Source organism: Pinus tabuliformis, chromosome 4_1, assembly GCF_031772625.1.
Source record: "Pinus tabuliformis cultivar Carrire ecotype Pingquan chromosome 4_1, CPIR1, whole genome shotgun sequence".
Lineage (NCBI taxonomy): Eukaryota > Viridiplantae > Streptophyta > Pinopsida > Pinales > Pinaceae > Pinus > Pinus tabuliformis.
The window spans coordinates 54,572,243-54,592,878 of record NC_142303.1 but is presented as its reverse complement, the minus strand read 5'-3'; the positions used below and the strand labels follow the sequence as shown (position 1 = coordinate 54,592,878).

Below are 20,636 nucleotides of genomic sequence, written 5' to 3'. Positions count from 1 at the left end.
AGTTGGGAGATCAGTTGCTTACTTCTCAGTAACTGAGTTGCAGTGCAGCAGTGGGCAGCACGATGCAACATGATGAGAGGTGCAGTGTAGATGCAGTGTTGGGAGGAAGGACCAGCAACAGCACAAATGCAGAGGGAGTTGTTGTACAGATACAGCAGTGGCAGTGGCAGAACCATGGGCAGCAGTACAGGATGTAGTAGTGCAGAGGATGTTAGGCAGGAAGGCCTAGCATCAGCATAGGTACCAATGCCGAATGATCAAAGTAATACTCAGTGAGGAGTATTGCTAGAGCACAGTCCTCGCTAAGAGGGAGTGTTGATTTGGGGTAGCATCGGATTTGCTCTAGCCACGAAATTTGGTGGAGAGGTTGGGGCACATGAGATCTCCAATACCCAGAAAGGGTTTGGGCAAATTCTAAACATATTAGGAGATATTAAAATAATTAATATTTTTAATGGAGTCCCTAAGTTTAAACTTGGGGAAAATAAAATATTAATGTCTATTAATATGAATCTGTGTTAGAGTGGTCCAAAAGACATGGATCAAGCTAGATCTAATCTTAGCCGTTGATTAGGGACTTAATCTCGGCCATTGAATCATCAACAGGAAAAGTATAAGAGGAGGCTTAAGGGTCACTTGGAAATCACACCAGATGATCAGTCATTCTATTCTCTAGAGCGGGGTTTGCTAAGAGAGATAGAATCAATGATCGGGAAAGCAGCTGAGGGGCATTGAGTACAGAGGAACAAAGAAGGCAGAGATTGTGTCGGGAGAGCAACGCAGTAGCCAAGGAGGGTGACGCAGAGCCAGCAAAGGCTCAAGCAAGGCCACGCAGAGGCAGCCAAGTGTTGCGCAGAGCACCAGAGGGGCCAGCATAACTGATGCAGAGGCTCCCAGAACTGACGCAGGACCTCCTGGGGTTGATGCAAGCCAAGAAAGGCTGACGCAGGGCCAGCGTGAGACAGAGAGGGGCTGACGCAGTCCAAATTGGGCAGACGCTGGGGTTGCAGGAGCAGTTTTGTGCTGAGGAGCTACCAGAGGGTTTTTCGGGGTTTCAGCCAGGAGATTTCTCTCAAACTGTGAGGTATAGCTGCTAAGGAAATTCTCTGTTGGGTAGGCCAGTTATGGCACCCAGATTGTACTCTGATATTGCTTAATAAGAAAACCCTCAGATAGCTGCACCGGTTTTCCCGCATTGGGTTTTTCCGGGGACATTGATCCAAAAATAATGGTGTCATGTGGTGTGTTTGTTCTTGTTTCTTTTAGTTGTTGATCTGTAATATGTTGAGCATGCACTGGTGTTTATTTTCAATATTTACTTTGTAAATAACTTGTTAAAGAAAAAAGTAACAAGTAGATAGGAATAAATCAGGAAAAGTGCATTAAGGGTTTCTAAATTGAGTAAACTTAGAAACTTCAACGCTGGGAAATCGAACTCCAGAGTAGCAGTTGTGTGTTGCCGGAGGTGATTCAGTGGTTTCGAAGGAGTGAGAGAGGGGTAGGGAAAGTAAGGCCTGAAGGAAGTTTTTCCAGTCTGGTGAGTGCATAGCAGAGAGACAACATAATCCACGGAGAGGTCGACGCAATGCAGAGAGGCAGCGCAAAGCTTCAGAGGGAGATCTCTATTTGCTGACGAGAAGTCGAGTTTCAGAGGCAAGAGCCGGAGTGGGAGCCCGGAGAGCCAGAAGATCGAGTTTCCAGAGCAGCAAAGTGAGAGAGACGTTGGTCCAAGCAAGGCTGACACAAATCTGAGGAGGGTGAAGCAGAGGCAGCAAGGAGCATCTCATCTTGAGCTAAGGTCAGTGTCGGATCACCGATGGAAGTGAGATTTTTCTCACTAGACATTTGTCAGTTAGTTTCTCTGTATGGAAAGCTAGATTTGTACTCAGATTTACCACTGCATAATAATAAAACCCTCAATTGCTGCACCAGTTTTCCCAAGTTGGATTTTTCCGGGGACATTGGTCCAAAAATAACAGTGTACATGTGTGTGTGCATCTATTCTTCCAGTGTTTTTATTTCTTCCACAGTATTTATTTTGTGAAGGCTACAGTGTATGTATTTCGATATTTGTCGTAGCAAACTGCAATTTGGGGTCATCGAATTTTCACATGGTAACAGAGCACAGATAGAAAGTCGAAGAGCTCAGAACAGAAAGGGCGAAGAAGAGTCGAATTTTTGTGTAGGCAGCAATTTGAAACACCAAGGGTAGCGTATTTCCATGGCCAGAAGGGTCATTTTTTTGTGGAAATTTTAATTCTTCGAGTGAGTTGACAGAGAATAAAATTTTCCAAATAGAAGAGTACCAAAGGCAAAGGGAGTAGCAGCGATTTCCTTGCAGAGCAGATCTTCAGTTGGGACGCCGATTTTGCAGCAATTTGCTAGTACAAATAGCGTCAGTAGGAAGGAAGAGCACACACTGAGGGAATTCTTTCATCAGGGGACTTCTAGCCAAGAAGTTTGAATTTTTCCTAGTAGAGCAGCAGTAGTTGGTGCGGAGTTTCTCACTCCAGAAGGGAGTGCGAATAGTTGTGCAGCAACTGCATAGAGGAGAAGAGGAGTTATTTTCAGAGAGATGGCTACATACGGGCATGATCCACGCAAGAGCAGCAGATTAGATCCAGTTGTTGCAGATTTCTCACATGGCTCAATATCCTTGCTAGGGGAGCCCAACAGAATCAATAGCAGGAGGATCACAGAATTAGCAAATGCAGCTAGTCATTCAAATGATAGTTGCATAGCTAGTTGCAGTCAGTTTCCGAAAGACAGTTGCAAAACTAGTTGCAGTGACACAGGCAGTGTGAATTGCCCAGTTGCAGTATGCAGGTGCAGTTCCAGCCAGGAGATTCCCAGCGCAGAGCTTCGCAGTCCAATTTCCAGTATAGGAGGACTGTGTGAGTTGCCAAGAGGGAGTAGAGAGATTTCCCATAGGGAGATCGAGACTCAGAGGGAGTCTAGTTTCAAAGGGAGCAGCCCTATGGAAGCTAGTACTTATGGATCTGGGGAAACCAGATTCATTATTGCAGTAACTGCAGCAGCAATGCAGAAGTATCAGCGAAGCAATAGCAACCGTAGTTTGAGTAGATCATACTTTGCCATGATCACCAATATACCTCCAGGAGTGAGGTGGGGTGATTTATTTTTGTAGCCCCAGAGAGCTACAGATGGGCAGGATTCTTCAGGAGGTCCACCTCATGAATCAATACCTTGCTAATGGGAGCCCAAAACAAGCAGTAGTAGGATGGATCAGTGGCAGTTGGTCCAGTCAGGGGCCAGAGTGATAGATGCAGTAGTTAGCAGTACGTCAGATGTTGGGCAGCGCAAAGCAGAATTAGCAACAGTGCAGTTGGCACAGAGCAGAGTCAGCAGCGGTGCAGAGGCTTCAGTGACAGCGCAGAGTCTAGCAGCAGTCAGGACTTGGGTGACAGATGCATCATACTGACCACAGTTGGTTCAGTATTTTGGATGGTTTTTCGTTGCAAGTGTTGTAGTTGCAACAACAGCAGATGGAGAAGGAGTTGCAGTGTAGAAGCAGTGTTGGCAACAATTCAACAAGGCCAGCAACAGCATGAATGCAGAGTTTATCAGAGTTGGGCAGTAGTTGGTGGGCAGCAACAGCGAGACATCAGCAGCGTAATAGGTGGTGCAAAGACAGGGTGTTGCTTCAGTGGGTTGCAGCACTAGAACACATTTCTCTCTAAGAAGGAGTGTTGATTTTTGTAGCATCGGATTAATTCTAGCCACGAAATTTTGTGGAGAGGCTAGAATACATGTATTCTCCAAAACCCAGAAATCGTTTCTGGAAATTCCACCTAGAGACGACTTAATTAAAATAATTAACTTTTTTTAATGGTTCCTAAGTCTAAACTTAGGAAATCTGGTTAATTAAAGGGTATTAATTAAGTCATGGTGAGAATCTTCTAGAAGAAGACATGGATCGATTTCTAGTTAATCTTAGCCATCGATTATGTTTTAATCTTGGCCGTTGAAGCCTCAACGAGAGATTATAAGAAGAAATTTGATGGGAGTTGGAGAACACACTTGAGGAGCAAGGAATTCGATATTGTTGGGAAATCAAACTCCAGAGTAGCAATTGTGTGTTGCTGGAGGTGATTCAGTAGTTTCGAAGTAGTGAGAGAGGGGCAAGGATAGTAAGGCCGGAAGGAAGTTTTTCCAATCGGGTGAGTGCATAGCAGAGAGACAGCGTACTCCACAGAGAAGCTGATGCAGCGCAGAGCTTCAGAGGGAGATCTATATTTGCTAACGAGAAGTCGAGTTTCAGAGGTAGGAGCCGGAGTGGGAGCCCAGAGAGCCAGAAGATCGAGTTTCCAGAGCAGCAGAGTGAGAGAAACGTTGGTCCAAGCAAGGCTGACGTAGAGGAAGCAAGGAGCAGCTCATCTTGAGCTAAGGTCAGTGTCGGATCACCGATGGAAGTGAGATTTTTCTCAATAGAAGTTTGTTAGTTATTTTCTGTATGAAAAGCTAGATTTGAGCTTCCATAGATTTGTACTCAGATTTACTACTGCATAATAATAAAACCCTTAGCTGCTGCACCAATTTTTCCAAGTTGGGTTTTTCCGGGGACATTGGTCCAAAAATAACAGTGTATATGTGTGTGCATCTATTCTTCCAGTGTTTTTATTTCTTCCGCAGTATTTATTTTGTGAAGGCTGCAGCGTATGTATTTTGATATTTGCTATAGCAAACTGCAAGCAATTTGTTTAAAGTAATTTAACAAATAGGAGAAATATCATCAGTTGCTGCAGTAGGATTTAGGGTCACCGAATTTTCACATAAGGCACTTGTAAGGTGGTTATTATAGTCAAATCAGATTGTTGTCCGTGCATTTTTTTCCAGATTTCACAATCTACTATGCAGGATGACAAGCTATTTTGATTCATAACTCTCTAACCAACAACCTAAACCACAGAATAATTGCATATTTGGTTTAAAAAAAATCCTGTAGACCAAAATCCATAGGTTACACAACATATTTTAAGTGAATTGATGCTCCTAATTTTCCTATTTAATTTTTTGTTGTTACAGTCACATATTTTACAGCTCATAGAAGCGAACACCTCCAATCTAGGTGACTCCATATAAGGCACTAATCTTATTTTGAAGTTACTTTGGATTAGATGTCAAGTAAGGGTAGACCGAGTGGTTGAGGTGGGTTGTTAACTCCCTCACAACCTGTGTTCGATTCCCTGAAATGACATGCTTAGCCTGTATTGATAAGGGTAAGAGAGTAGGCAGCCCTATGGAGTTTTCATTCCGTTCGTCGTCAACATGGGACATCTCGGCTCTTGTTTAGCCATTGGGTCATTACTGTCAAAAAAGGTTACTCAGGATTAGATCACGAACTCCTCCCTTGGCCATTCAGGGGGATGTTGGGCCTAAATAGCAGGGCCTTGGGCCGAGGTGACAATAGGTCCTTGCCCTATGTGTGCCCATCTGACAGGTTGTCAAGACCTTAACAACACTGCTAATCAGATTGGTAACAATATACAAATTCAAAATTCCCTATGCAGCCCCCAATTTTGTTCTCATGCATGATCTACTCAAAAATCCATTGATCACCTTTCAGTCATTTGTAAAAATTGAGAAGTCTTTGAGGAAGTCTATTTTTCCTTTTATGCCATCCATATTTTCATAGATTTTTTCAGTCACAGTACACAAAATTATAAAGCATATTGCTACAAAAAAAATTTCCAAATAAATAAAAATGATTGAAAGAAGAATGGGAACAATAGCTGATGCTGGTTTTCTATTACATGTCCAAATTAGAGAGCATGATCTAACACAAAAATATACCTTCAATACAGAAAGGTAAGAATCTGACAACCCAGTATATTTTCCAACCATGGCAATTTTTATCTGCACGTAAAATACAAGTAAAATGTAATGAAAAACAAACTTAAGTCCAGGGATCAAAAGTGAAAGAAAAGGGCATGTCGAGTTGAACTTACAGGAGTCGTAAGGTTATCATAGCACACTGCTCTCACGGTCCACTCCTCTAAATCCGGGGTTTTAGAAAAACTGCCAATTAAAGAAATTCACCATAGAAAGAACTTAGTTGAAATGAATAAGCATAGACTAACAGAAAACCATAACACTAAAACAACCATAGGACATGTAAATTTGGAAGATGATAGAAATATGGATTTTATGAAAAGAAAAAAGAAAAAGTCCAGATTCGCCAATTAAACATGGTTAACATAATGAAACAAAATTAAAAGTAATGTACAAAAGCTACCTTAATATATTCAACTGTTTCATTATTGCCTCATGTGCCTTTTGATCCTGTGGCGCCAAGCAATGAGCCACTACATTACCTAGTAGAAAACTAAAAACTGGGCTGCAATTATTGGTGAACTGTTAAGCTAAATTTATACCGCTATTGCATAATGAACTTAGAATGTTCTATGAGCCTACTAACTCTGCAAGTGAATTATGCAACTTGAGCTTTCCCTGTATAGAAGTATGTTTCAAAACAACTCACCCTTAGCAATAAAGGGACATGCCAAATGTTTGATACATCATAAATATTAAGAATGTTGCTTTCCTGTAACAGTAAAATTATGGATGTCAAGTTGCCAACCTATATTTTAGTATAATATGGAGAAACATAACCAAGAAGAAAATCCAAGATTCTCTTACCGGAACATGACAAAACTGAGACAGCTTCTCCTTAGTATTCTCTAGTAAGGGCTGTTCAAATCAGTCCAGCAGAAAACATTCAGTGTAAGACAAGCTATCATTTCAACGTAGAACCATTAATATAACAACAAAATGCTAATTGACAGGAAAGCCCATAGGCAACATGTTGATCTAGATTGTCATTGATGTCAATATGGCAATATTCTGGAATACTAAATGATGATATGAAGCCAAGGAGAAGCAGAGCAGATCCGTGAAGTAACAGGAGCAAGAAGCCAAGGAGGAAAGCCATTGGAAAGACAATGGAAGCCATTGGAAGTCAAGAACAAGAGCAGTCAAAGAAGAGCTATCGGAAGAGTTCATTGGAAGCAGTTTATCGGAAGCCATCATGAAGCCAAAGCGTAAGAGGAAGAGGTCATTGGAAGCCATCGAGAAGCAAAGAGGAACACATCGGCGGAGGAGCATAAACAGTGTTATCAGAGGAGCTAAGAACCCAATCTAAGAAACAAATCGTGGAAACCTTTTAACAAAAGTCCACAGCGCATTGGAGTTAACATATCAGCAGTTTATTATATCGGCAGCTTTATTACGTGTCACATTGAAATCTGCGATTGCAATTTGAGTTGCGGACCCGACTCTTCCAATAGAACAAGCTCCAATGTAATATCGCATCCGCCACTATCGAAAGTTACGTATCGCAAGTCTTATAAAAGGAAAACGAGGAATTTAAGAAGAAAGCACTAGCTGGTGACCAAGACCAAACAAGGAAGGAAGTTGACCTTGTCAAGCTTCAAGTACAAGAAAGGGATGAAGAACTTGCCAAGCTTAAGAAGGAATTTCATCAAAGCAAAAGAAAGCATCATGAAGAACTCATATCCGTTGTAGCATTCATTGTCATTTGAGGTTACTTGATAATATTTAAAAATAAAAATAAAATAAAAAATAAAAAACACAAAATCAAATATTATGTATGTAATTATTTAAAAAAAAATCAAAAGACAATGGGCCCGACCCATTGTCTAAAATTCATGCAGGTTCAAGAGGCGCGATCAAGCGATAGCTTGATAAGTACATTGAGGTGTGCTGCGGGGAAGCAATGAGCACGAAGATTAATTAAATCTCAACCCCCGCAGTTGACCGTGATGTTAGCATGGTTGACCGCAATGTGTGGCCTGAAATTACTGCGGGGGTTCAACCTCGTTGAAGCTCCCGTACATTCTTTACCCCCGCGGTGGGCTCCCAAAGCTTTCCGCCCCACGTCGCTCATTCCACATCTTCCACCGCTTTCATCTGTTAATTGCCCACATCACTCACCGTACCACACCACTTCATCCGCTACTCCATTAATGCACATCATTTATTTCACATCATTCATTACAGTTCTTTCCCCCCGTTCAATTATTGTATATAAATAAAGTAAAAGAGAACGTTGTATTGATCATTTGCTTGTAAAACGGAGCAGTTTTCTTTCTAATTTGAATTTCCGAGTCAGCAACTGTCACCCACCAGACGCCATGACTAAGCAAGTTCTTCCTCAATCATTCATACCCCATTAATGGATGTCGAGCACTATATTTCTGATACCCTCTGTACCATTAAACACCTTCCATTGTATCGAGAGGTCATGCTGAACCACAAGAAATCTCCTGTAGCCATGGCAATGGTTAGATCAGGTGTCCTAGCCGCTTTTGTTCCGATAACTCATTTATTTGCTGAATTTGTCCAATGGTTAGCCTCAGCAATGTACCCTAAGAAATGTTTTGTAATGAACCAGTCAGGGGAAATGTTTTCCAAGTAACTTCACAGCTAATACACCAAGCCTTGAATTATCCTGTATCAGGAAATTACACTTGCTTTTACTAAAGAATCCCTAATTTCCTATTATGAAAACATGTCTCCTCAGGAGCTTTCCCATGTCACTTCATTTTTAGCTCCTAAATCTGGTCAATTCTCTCTTGATGGAAATCTTTTCTCTTTAGAAATGTTTGCAGTTGATATAAGACATGTGTTGCAAATAATTGCTAAAATTCTAGGAAAGGAAGACTCCAAGCAAGTAGACAAAGTTGTGCTGGGATTCTTCTCCTTAATGATGAGGCCTGAGACAGTGCTAGACATCCCAGCTTTCTGGGTAGAGGTTATCAATACTCAATTTATGACTTTACCTCTCACTGGTTCTTTCAAATTCCCTTCAGTCATCACTTATTTATTTTTGTATCAGAATGCTGATCATTTCTCTGGTTTAGGGTTGAATGTGGTTGATATCAATAAAAAGAAGCAGTCAGTAGTGTTTTGGACAGACCTAATAAGAGGTGATCCAGAAGATGGTGGTTTATTTGAGTTTGTTTCTTTATTTCTTCCAGTGGCTTATAAGATTCTGAATGGAAGCCTACCCCCAACTTTCTTTCCTAAAGCTCAGGAGTATCTTCAGTTGAGTAAGGATGTGAGATGTGGAGATTGGTTTATTTTTGAAGAACATGCAGAGATTAGGCTTTATGGGGCCTCTGTCAAGCCATACAGGTTACCTAAGTTCGTGCCAATGAGGCTTTTTGCTCTTGAATTCATAAGGCAGAGCTTAGATGTTGATCAAGTTCATTTTGTTCCTATGAAGAAAGGCTTCTTTTTCAAGTTGCCTAAAGCAGTGGGACCCTTCATTGTAAATACTAGACAAGCCGCTCTAGAAGTTGTTGAATGATATGGGTTTTCAACAGGAGGTTGAGTGGGCTTATGACCCTCACCAAATTATTTCAAAGAGAAGATTGGAGAATGGCTATTCAGCTTTTCTACATGAAAGTAGACCTGAAACTGAACAATTGGCAAATGGAGGTTTGCAAAACATTCAGGGAACAGAGGTTGAAACCCCTAGCATTACAGAAAAAGGGGTCAAGAGAGCTAGAGAAGAAGTCATTGATTTGGATGAGGAAGAGTCTGAAACAGCAAAGAGGATCAAGCTGCAAGATCCAGTGTCTTTGTCACAACCTGGTTTGGTCATTCGGTTGGGAGAGACAGAAGGTGCTCCTGCTTCCCTCTAGAGAACCTGTTCATGATTAGGTTCCTTTAATACAAAATATGTTTGCTCAAATAGCTGAAAGAAATTTGAAGATAAAGCTAAATATGGAGGCTCAAGCTAAGTCTCGAGTAACCCCTAAGCAAACTAGATTGCTATCCGCCATGGATTTGGAGAAGAGCCAACTAAAAATTGCTTTCTCTCACCCTACAGAAATATCAATGGGATCTTCAAGCAGTTTTAAGACTGTGAATTTGACTGTTGACACTCACAAGCTCCCAATGCTTGACAAGGTCAATCTACATATGCAAACTGGACAGTTAATTGTAAATGATCTATATAAGACAAATGCAGCAGCAGCTAAGGCAGAAAAAATGCTTAATAAGGTAATTCAGCAGTTGAAATTGGAAAAGGCCAACTCTAGAGCTTTGAATGCTCAGGTTGAAGAGTTAAAGAAGATTATCATTAAAGTAGGGGTCAATCCTGATGACCAACTTGCTGTTCAAAAGTTATTGCAATCTGTTAAGTCAAAGATTGGGATCCTAAAAAAGAAATTGAATTTACCTACAAGTGAGCATCCCATAGCTGCAGGGATAGCTGAAGTGGAAAATGAAAAAGAAAAGCTTGCAGGATAGCACTTGACAAGTTAGAAGAAGCACCAAAATCAAATGTGCCATTATGGAGAACGTGCAAGGAATGGATGATAGAGCAACACAAAGATACATCAGCAGAACCATAGGCTCAAGCTATAGATTCAAACAGCGAGGCGCAATCTCCCATCATTCTCTGATTTCTATTACTTCTTATTATCTTGTTTTCTTGAAATGAATGAGGTGTTTTTACCCTCAAATGTAATATTTTGTAATGATCTTTACTTCAAAGCAGTTAGAGGATAGTTAGGTAGTTTGACAGTTTTTGGTGGTTATTAACTATCCTATGATGTATAAAAGAGGCAAGGTTATAGAAAAAAAGAGGCCGAATTTTGGAGAACTTGGAGACAACACTATTTTGTACTTAATGAATTGATGATTAATAAAAGAATCAAGAGTTTCCATACATGCTGGGTACGATTTTGTTATTTCTCAATTGTGTGTCATTTCCGTTTATTCATCTTTTTAAATATGGTAATGAAGCAGCGAGTCTTTATTTACTAATGTAAATGAAGTTAAAATCCTTAAAGGCACTCCCATATTTAAAACCTCTTTTCATATGTTTCCTCTAAATTACATAGAATAGTTCCTGTTAAACATAGCATATTGTCTTTAATTTCCTTACATATTCTTCTCATCACATTCATATTCAGCATCACATGGCATTTTGAAACTTTCCAAGTCATCTAAATATTGAGAATTTAAGGTCAAGTCCTGCAGACTCTTCAAATAAGGAATCGAACAGAGATATAAGTGACAAGTATAATAAATTATTAATGTCTTCGGCACAATTTCTACACAGCCGAGAAATTGGTTTCCTAAGGGACAACAATATCCATGCCAAATCAATTGGATAAGGCAAAGAAACGGGAAGATACCTTGTCAAGCCACCTTAAACAAAGGCACAAAAGCTTGAACTTGAAGCGGAGATTGGTCAATACAAGGAAGAGGTCTCCTCCCTTAGATCTCAACTAGAAGAAGCAAGGAAACAAGCACAAGGAGCTGAGAAGGTGATGGAAGCTTTGACATTCATAGAAGGACAAGTTGATGAAGCAGAAAAGGAGAGAAACACCATGATGTGCCAACTAGAAGAAAAGGATGATGACATCACCAAGTTAAAATTAGAAACCACTTCTCTTAAGGCCCAATCATGTGAAGCAACCAAGATCAAGGAAGAAATGGAGAGCAGCCTAGCAAAAGAAAATGAAGAAATTTTCAAAATGAAGTCAGATATCATCTCCCTTAAAATAGAAGCAAATGAAGCAATACGTATCAAGGAAGAGTTGGAGAAACAACTTGCTAAGAAGAATTGTGAAAAATCTATCACTGCAACAACTGATTTATTTTACCTACTTATTTGCCAATAAGTTATTTACGAAAACCCTTCAGTAAACATTAAAATAAATTCTGTTGCAGATATCACACCATAATACAGAAACAAACACATGCACAAGAATCACACATCAACACAAATATTTTGGACAAATGTCCCCAAAAAAACCCAATGCGGGAAAACCGGTGCAGCAAAGGAGGATTTTATTATTCAGCGATTCTTTAGTACAACTGGATGCCAAACTGGCTTACCCAATAGAGAGCAAATTCTCCAGCACTTCTCCCAACCTCGGCGTCAGGCTTACTGGCCTCTACACAACTCCCAGACCTACTGCGTCAGCTCCTGTTCTCTATGTCAGCACTGGGCCTCTCTACGTCACCCACGCAGGCCTTCCAGTGACTGCGCAGTCTGTTGCCTCTGCGTTTTCCTAAGAGGCTCTACTTCTGCGTCTCCAACCTCTGCGCTGGTCTTCTGGTGCTGATCCCGATTCTCTGTTTCGTACCCATTGCCTCTTGCTGCTCTCTAGACCACTAGTTCAAATTTCTCAGCTAACCCAGCTCCAGAAATCGCACTAACTGGTCTCCCTCAGTGTGTTCTCCAACTGACCCTCAAGCCTCTTCTTATACTTTTCCTGTTGGTCCTTCAATAGCCGAGATTAAATCTCTAATCAATGGCTAAGATTATATTTTGCTTGATCCATGACTTTTGGAACCTTCTAACCCAGTTTTGTATTAATACCCATTAATATTTTATTTTTCCTAAGTTTAGACTTAGGAACTCCATTAAAAATATTAATTATTTTAATATCTCCCAAACCGGTTAGAATCTGCCCAAACCATTTCTGGGTCTTGGAGATCTCATGTGCTTTAGCCTCTCCACCAATTTTCATGGCTAGAGCACATCTGATGCTACCCCAAATCAACACTTCCTCTTAGCGAGCATTATACTCTAGTAATACTCCACACTAATCATTACTCTGATCATACGGCATCAATACATGTGTTGATGCTAAGCCTCCTTGCCCAACATCCTCTGCATTGTTGCATCCTGTACTGCTACCCATGGCTCTATCACTGCCACTGCTACATCTGTACTACAACTCCCTCTGCATCCGTGTTGTTGCTAGTCCATCTTCCCAACACTGCATCTGCACTGCAAACTCCTTCTCATCATGTTGCATCGTGCTACTGCACTGCAACATCATACCCATTTCTGCTACTGAAATGGATTCTTTATCATCCCCATCTTCTCCCTGAAATAATCAAACTTGGTTCTTCCAAGGGCCTTGGTAAGGATGTCTGCCACCTGTTCTCCTGTAGGAGTGTAGCTCAACTGTACAGCTCCTCGTTGGACACAGTCTCTGACAAAGTGACATCGGATATCAATATGCTTTGACCGATCGTGAAACACTGGATTCTCAGAGAGCTTGATGCAACTCTGATTATCACACATGATCCTGGTCGCCTCCATATTTCTTCTGAATAGGTTCACAAGCAGTTTTCTAAGCCATATGGCCTCGCACGAAGCTGTGCTTGTGGCCATATATTCTGCCTCTGCTGAGCTCAGAGCCACGGATTTCTATTTCCTATTGCACCAGAGGGTCATTCCTGATCCAATGTTGAAATAGTACCCAGAGGTACTTTTCCAATCCACTTGACTTCCCACCCAATCTGCATCAGTAAATCCACTCAATCTGATATCCTTACTCCTGGTGTACAAGAGTCCATAATCAACTATTCTTTGTATATATCTGAGAACATGTTTGGCTGTTGCCCAATGCGCCCTCTTCGGTTCCACCATGAACTGACTGAGGGTGTTGATAGCGTAACAAATGTCTGGCCTGGTATTGACCAGATACATCAGGGACCCTATGAGTTGTCTGTATAAGTTGGGATCAACATCCTTGTCTTATGATGCATCAATCTTCTTCCAGTTGGTGATCATTGGAGTAGCCATGGGTCTACAGTCCTCGATCCTGAATCTCTTCAGGATTTCTGTAGCATATCTCCCTTGCCCAAGGAAGATCTTCCCCTTTTGCTGCCAAACTTTCCTGCATTCGTCCCAAATCCTTCATATCAAATTTCGTAGCTAGATTCTTCTTGCAGTCCCCGACGAGCCTGGATGATCTTGTCAGGAAGAGATCATCCACATACAATACTAAGATTAGAAGCTCATTCTCTATAACCAGATAGTAGAGATTTGGATCTACGTCGCTTTTGACAAATCCCATCTTCTACAAGTAGCCATCGATTCGACCATACCATGCTCTAGGTGCTTGTTTCAGCCCATACAAGGCTTTCTTCAATCTGCATACATGATACTTCTTCTCATGTGTCTCAAAGCCCTCTGGTTGTTCAATGTATACCTCTTCTTCTATCACCCCGTTCAGAAATGCCATTTTGACATCCATCTGATGAATCTCCCACCCCATCTATGTTGCAAGAGATATCACAGTTCTAATAGATGTATACCTAGCTATCGAGGCGAAGGTCTCTTCGTAGTCAATTCCTTCCTTCTAAGCATACCCCTTGGCCACGAACTTGGCTTTGTATTCCTCAATACTGCCGTCTACAGCGTATTTATTCTTGTAGATCCATCTCGAACCTATCACTGATCTGTCTTGACTCTTGAGGCCTTGGCACTACCTCCCAGACATCGTTCACCATTATGGAGTTGTACTCCTCTACCATCACATCCTGCCAAACTTGATGTTGAGCTGCCTCCTGAAAACTGGCAGGCTCCCCATCCTGAGCTACTAATGCCTGATATCTATCTGGTTGTTTTTGCTCCCTCTTATTGTTCCTTGGCGCATCAATGAAGTCCTCTGCATCTCATAGAATCTGACGAAGTTCCCTGCTCGTTCTTCCTCTGCCAGCAGGTGCTTCTGTTAGCTCCTCCTCATCCTGTGATTCTTCCTGATCCGAGGAAAAATTCTTTACTTCTGTTGGTTGAAGAGGTTTGACCAACGGCTCCTCTTTTGACTACTCCTCAGAAGGCATTTCTCGAGATTTTCTAAAATCCTTGTCCTCCATGAACTTCACATCTCGTTGAACTACTACCTTCCTGCTCCCTGGAAGATAGATTTTGTATGCCTTAGCGTTCTCGCTATATCCCACTAGATATCCTTTCTCTGCAGTTTGATCCAGTGTCTTCCTCTTTTCCTTGGTTATGCGGCAATATGCTAAGCTCCCAAATATCCTGAAATGACTGACTTCAGGCGTCTTCCCTGTGAAGACTTTCTCTGGAGTAAGCTTGCTCTATGCCCAATGAGGAGTTCTATTATGAACATAGACTGTTGTGTTGCATGCTTCTGCCCACAGGAATTTTGGCATATCCTGATCATACATCATGGCCCTAGTTGCTTCTACAAAAGTCTTGTTCTTCCTTTCCGCTACTCCATTCTGCTCCAGATTGTAAGGAGTTGTCCACTCTCTTCTGATGCCCTCCTTAGTGCAAAATCAGTGAAATCCTTATCGACATACTTTCCACCATTATCTGAGCACAAAACTTTAATTTTCATCCCAATCAGATTCTCCACCAGAGCCTTGAACTCTTTGAATCGACAGAAAACCTCATCCTTGGTTTTCAGAAAATAAATCCAAGTTTTCCTTGAGTGGTCATCAATGCAGGTGAGGAAGTACTCGGCACCACTAACAGCTTTAGTGGACATAGGTCCGCAGATATCTGAGTGTATCAATCCTAGTACACTCTTAGCCCTGTTTTTACTTCTAGGAAATGTTGCTTTAGCATACTTTCCCAGAGCACATCCACTGCATACATCATCTCGTTCCATACTAAGATCCAGAACTCCTGTTACAGTGTTTCTGAGAATTCTCAAAGCCCCATGGTGCAAATGTCCCATTCTTCTATGCCATAGTTCGTTCAAATCCTTGTCTCCATGACTGCCTATTAGTGCCATTGGTGATTCTAGTTGTAGTCTGTACAACCTGTTACTTTTGATCCCAATTTGCACTATCTTTTTCTAGCTCGGGTGTTTGACGTATACTTTCTCCTTGATGAAAAAAACGTCATAGCCTTTGCCTTGAAGTTACGACACGGAAAGTAAATTCATCCCCAATCCTGGTACATGCAGCACATTGGTAGCACGGAACCGCTCTCCCGTTTCTGTTTGAAAAACTATGGTACCCCTCCCTACTAGAGTACACTTTGCTTTGTTCCCCATGGTGATCTAAAAGTTCATCCTCTCCTCGTGATAATCTGAGAAACATTCTCGGATTCCCGTCATATGCCAAGAGGCTCCACTGTCTATATACCATACCTCTGATGATGCAGAGCTAGTCACACAAGCCATTTCTTCTTCCAGCCTGGAAGCCAACATAGAGAAATCAAAGTTACTGTCTCTTGTGCAATTTTCTGAAAATCCGTGCGAGTCTCCTAACGTAGATGCCTCTACATCATGGTCTTGACCCATAACTGATTTTCCCTTCCTGTCTATGATTACTTCCTCTGATACCATGTGAAAATTATATCACTGCAACAACTTATTTATTTTACCTACTTATTCGCCAATAAGTTATTTACGAAAACCCTTCAGTAAACATTAAAATAAATTCTACTGCAGATATCACACCATAATACGAAAACAAACACATGCACAAGAATCACACATCAACACAGATATTTTGGACAAATGTCCCCGGAAAAACCCAATGCGGAAAAACCCGTGCAGCAGAGGAGGATTTTATTATTCAACAATTCTTTAGTACAACTAGGTGCCAAACTGGCTTACCCAACAGAGAGCAAATTCTACAGCACTTCTCCCAACCTCAGCGTCAGGCTTATTGGCCTCTACACAACTCCTAGACCTACCGCGTCAGCTCTTGATCTCTATGTCAGCATTGGGCCTCTCTGCGTCACCCACGCAGGCCTTCCAGTGACTACGCAGTCTGTTGCCTCTGCATTTTCCTAAGAGGCTCTACGTCTACCTCTCGAACGTCTACGCTGGTCTTCTGGTGCTGATCCCGACTCTTTGTTTTGTACCCGCTGCCTCCTGCTGCTCTCCAGACCACTAGTTCGAATTTCTCAGCTAACCCCACTCCAGAAATTGAATTGACTGGTCTCCCTCAGTGTGTTCTCCCACTGACCCTCAAACCTCTTCTTATACTTTTCCTGTTGGTCCTTCAACGGCCGAGATTAAATCTCTAATCAACGGCTAAGATTAGATTTGGCTTGATCCATGACTTTTGGAACCTTCTAACCCAGTTTTATATTATTACCCATTAATATTTTATCTTTCCTAAGTTTAAACTTAAGAACTCCATTAAAAATAATAATTATTTTAATATCTCCCAAACCGGTTAGAATCTGCCCAAACCATTTATGGGTCATGGAGATCTCATGTGCTTTAGCCTCTCCACCAATTTTCATGGCTAGAGCACATCTGATGCTACCCCAAATCAACACTTTCCAAGCTTAAGAAGGAATTTCATCAAAGCAAAAGAAAGCATCATGAAGAAGTCAATTCCATGACAAATCAATTGGATAAGGCAAAGAAACGGGAAGATACCTTGTCAAGCCACCTTGAACAAAGGCACAAAAGCTTGAACAAACTTGAAGCAGAGATTCGTTAATACAAGGAAGAGGTCTCCTCCCTTAGATCTCAACTAGAAGAAGCAAGGAAACAAGCATAAGGAGCTGAGAAGGTGATGGAAGCTTTGACATTCATAGAAGGACAAGTTGATGAAGCAAAAAAGGAGAGAAACACCATGATGTGCCAACTAGAAGAAAAGGATGATGACATCACCAAGTTAAAATCAAAAATCACTTCTCTTAAGGCCCAATCGTGTGAAGCAACCAAGATCAAGGAAGAAATGGAGAGCAGCCTAGCAAAAGAAAATGAAGAAATTTTCAAAATGAAGTCAGATATCATCTCCCTTAAAATAGAAGCAAATGAAGCAATACGTATCAAGGAAGAGTTGGAGAAACAACTTGCTAAGAAGAATAATGATTGCGAAAGAATGGAAGAAGAGATTGTCTCCCTCAGGAAAAAGGTAGAAGGGATGGACAAATTTTTGAAGAGCTCCCAAGCCTTGGATGACATGCTCAGCCATCAAAGATCCCCATTTGATAAATCAGGTCTTGTCTATGAAGGAGAATCCTCAAGCAAGAATGATAATGCTTTAAACAACAAGGATGTGAGGAAGCCAAAAAGAAATATTGATGCTCCCAGTTCTAGCAAAGGCAAGGATAAGAGTCAAGGCAACAATGAAGGAAGTCCCGTTCCAAGAAGAAATGTAGATAATGTCAAGGATGCAAGAAGCAATGGTTATAATCAAAGGATCTCAAGGCGGAAAGAATTCAAAAGTACATCAAGGAAACCTTCTTCTCCCGGGTACCAAAGTAGATTTCTTGGTTATTGCTATTCTTGTACAAACTTTGGACACATGGCAAAAGATTGTAGGGCATATCACAAAGATAGACATTATGGTCCCCGACAATCTCTAAGAAGCAATTTTGCAGGAAGAAATCATGAATTCTTATTCATGAACAACATAGAATGCTTCAAGTGTCATAACATTGGTCATATGGCACGTGATTGTAACTTGACTTGGGCTCCTACACAAGCTAGAACCATGCCAGAAAATAAAGTTACACAAGTATGGAGAAGAAAGCAAATACAATCCGAAAATCTCCTGAACTCTCCAGCCAACAACACATGTTGTTGACTTGATGAAGATATCCTTGATATTCCGAGTGTTTGATGATGGGATTCTGCCAAAAAGAGACCATGCATACAGTTAGGGGGAGCGTGTGATTCTTGATCATTATTGCAGAAGCTATCTGTGAATGGGGCTTATGAAATCCTTGATGAGCTATATTGACAATCATTCTTTGATAGATCATTTCTCATAAACACTCCATTGAAGAACATGATCTCTTATCTATCCAATGGATTGTTGTTAAAGATATTTTCCACTTGTCCACTAAGAAGATATTGGAGCAGCAGAAAAGGCCATCTAATGCTAATAAGGCGAATAACTATGTTGTTGTTATTATAGAAGTTGAATGTCTCGACTCAGGGATTTAATGTGAGAACAGGTTAATTATGGACACAAATAGAAGCAACCTTCTTCAGACCTGTTACTACTCGGTCAGTCCTATAGTGGTAGTCACCTCGGTGGAAGGATTAGTAAGGAGACTCAATTGTAGTGTCTTGGACTAGGAACTGTGGTGTAGGAATCTTGTTGAAGGACGCTTGATTGTTGTGCAGAAGAAGATTTCTTTGAAGACATTCTTAGCCTTGTTGAAGCAGTCTTATAGACATCTTATTGAAGGAGTTTTTACTACTTCTTGGAGCAGTACTTTGAAAGGTGGTGAAGGGTAGTATACAACAAATTGGATGGCAGTGACTTAAGGAGAAGCACAGAAATACAGAGGAACTCGGATTTGAAGAAAGATAGCGAGAAAGACAATTTCAGTGGCATTTTCTCTTGTTTAGACTATGAAGGCCTCTTAAATCTGACTATGGAGACAACAAAATACGGGCAGTAATCCTTCTATCTTGAGCAAAAAGAAGAGCACCATGACAGGGGGAGTAACATACCCATGAAGATCTACTATTCATGAAGAAAAGGAGCAGCTTGACAGGGGGAGTCCTTGTGCACTCCTTTGCCATTGATGTCAAAGGGGGAGAGAAGAAGAATATTGCCATCAATGACAAAGGGGGAGATTGTTGATCTAGATTGTCATTGATGTCAATATGGCAATATTCTGGGATACTAAATGATGATATGAAGCCAAGGAGAAGCAGAGAAGATCCGTGAAGTAACAAGAGCAAGAAGCCAAGGAGAAGCAGAGAAGATCCGTGAAGTAACAGGAGCAAGAAGCCAAGGAGGAAAGCCATCAGGAAAGCCATTGGAAAGACGTTGGAAGCCACTGGAAGTCAAGAATAGGAGCAGTCAAAGAAGAGCCATTAGAAGAGTTCATCAGAAGCAGTTTATCGAAAGCCATCATGAAGCCAAAGCGTAAGAGGAAGAGGTCAATGGAAGCCATCAGAAGCAAAGAGGAACACATCGGTGGAGGAGCATAATCAGTGTTATCAGAGGAGCTAAGAACCCAATCTAAGAAACAAACCGTGGAAACCTTTTAACAAAAGTCCACAGTGCATCGAAGTTAACATACCAGCAATATATTATATCGGCGGCTTTATTACGTGTCACATTGAAATCTGCGATTTTGATTTGAGCTACAGACCCGACTGTTGCAATAGAACAAGCTCTAATGTAATACCACATCTGCCACTATCGGAAGTTACATATCGCAAGTCTTAAAAAAAGGGTCACACTAAAACCACCGATTGTAATATGTACTATGGACCCGATGGTTCCATTACAATACGCCTTAATATAATATCGCATCTGTCGTATGAACTTTCATATCACAAGTCTTAACGAGATGTCATGGTAAAACCTCCGATTACGATAGTATTGTGGACCCGTTGGACTATTACAATACTCCTTAATATAACATCGCGTCCGGCTATCAAGAGTTACGCAAATTATAAAGGGTTGTCACCGTCGAATTGCCGATTGCGATAAGGTTGTGGACCCGACGATTTATCAAAATGGGTTTAATACAATATCGCATCCGCAGTATCGCTAGTTTCAAAGGGATGTTAAAACCTCTGATTGCAATAATATTGTGGACCCGATGGATTCATTAAAAACAGTTTATTGAATATCGCATCCGCTCCATCGGAAGACAGAGCATGTGCACACTTGTAAAACCTCCGATTGTCATGAAGTTGCGATTGCGGGATTAAAGGAATGACTTCGATTTTCATGAAGTTGCGATTGCGGGATTAAAGGTGATAACGTGGCATGTGGGACCTCCATGTGGGTATAGCCTCTCTTATATGGTTTCCGTGATTAATCAAGTCTATGGATGAGAGATTCTCTGATATATATTTTTAATATACAAGTAGGCCTCCCTCCAATAGAAGTGTCTTTTTGGTCATTGGTGGAACATA

The 20,636-nt window shown here is 41.2% G+C and overlaps 1 protein-coding gene across 1 annotated transcript in view; it reads right to left on the bottom strand.

Annotated features, from left to right (window-relative positions):
- LOC149174121 (uncharacterized) overlaps positions 1-20,636 on the bottom strand; it is a 193,035-nt gene that overhangs the window by 127,544 nt on the left and 44,855 nt on the right. Inside the window, exons 9-13 of the mRNA XM_089419184.1 lie at positions 6,661-6,711; positions 6,503-6,565; positions 6,257-6,303; positions 5,970-6,039; positions 5,815-5,877 (exon numbers count right to left, since the gene is read on the bottom strand). Of these exons, the coding sequence (XP_089275310.1) occupies positions 5,815-5,877; positions 5,970-6,039; positions 6,257-6,303; positions 6,503-6,565; positions 6,661-6,711 (294 nt within the window). The remainder of the gene's footprint in view (positions 1-5,814; positions 5,878-5,969; positions 6,040-6,256; positions 6,304-6,502; positions 6,566-6,660; positions 6,712-20,636) is intronic.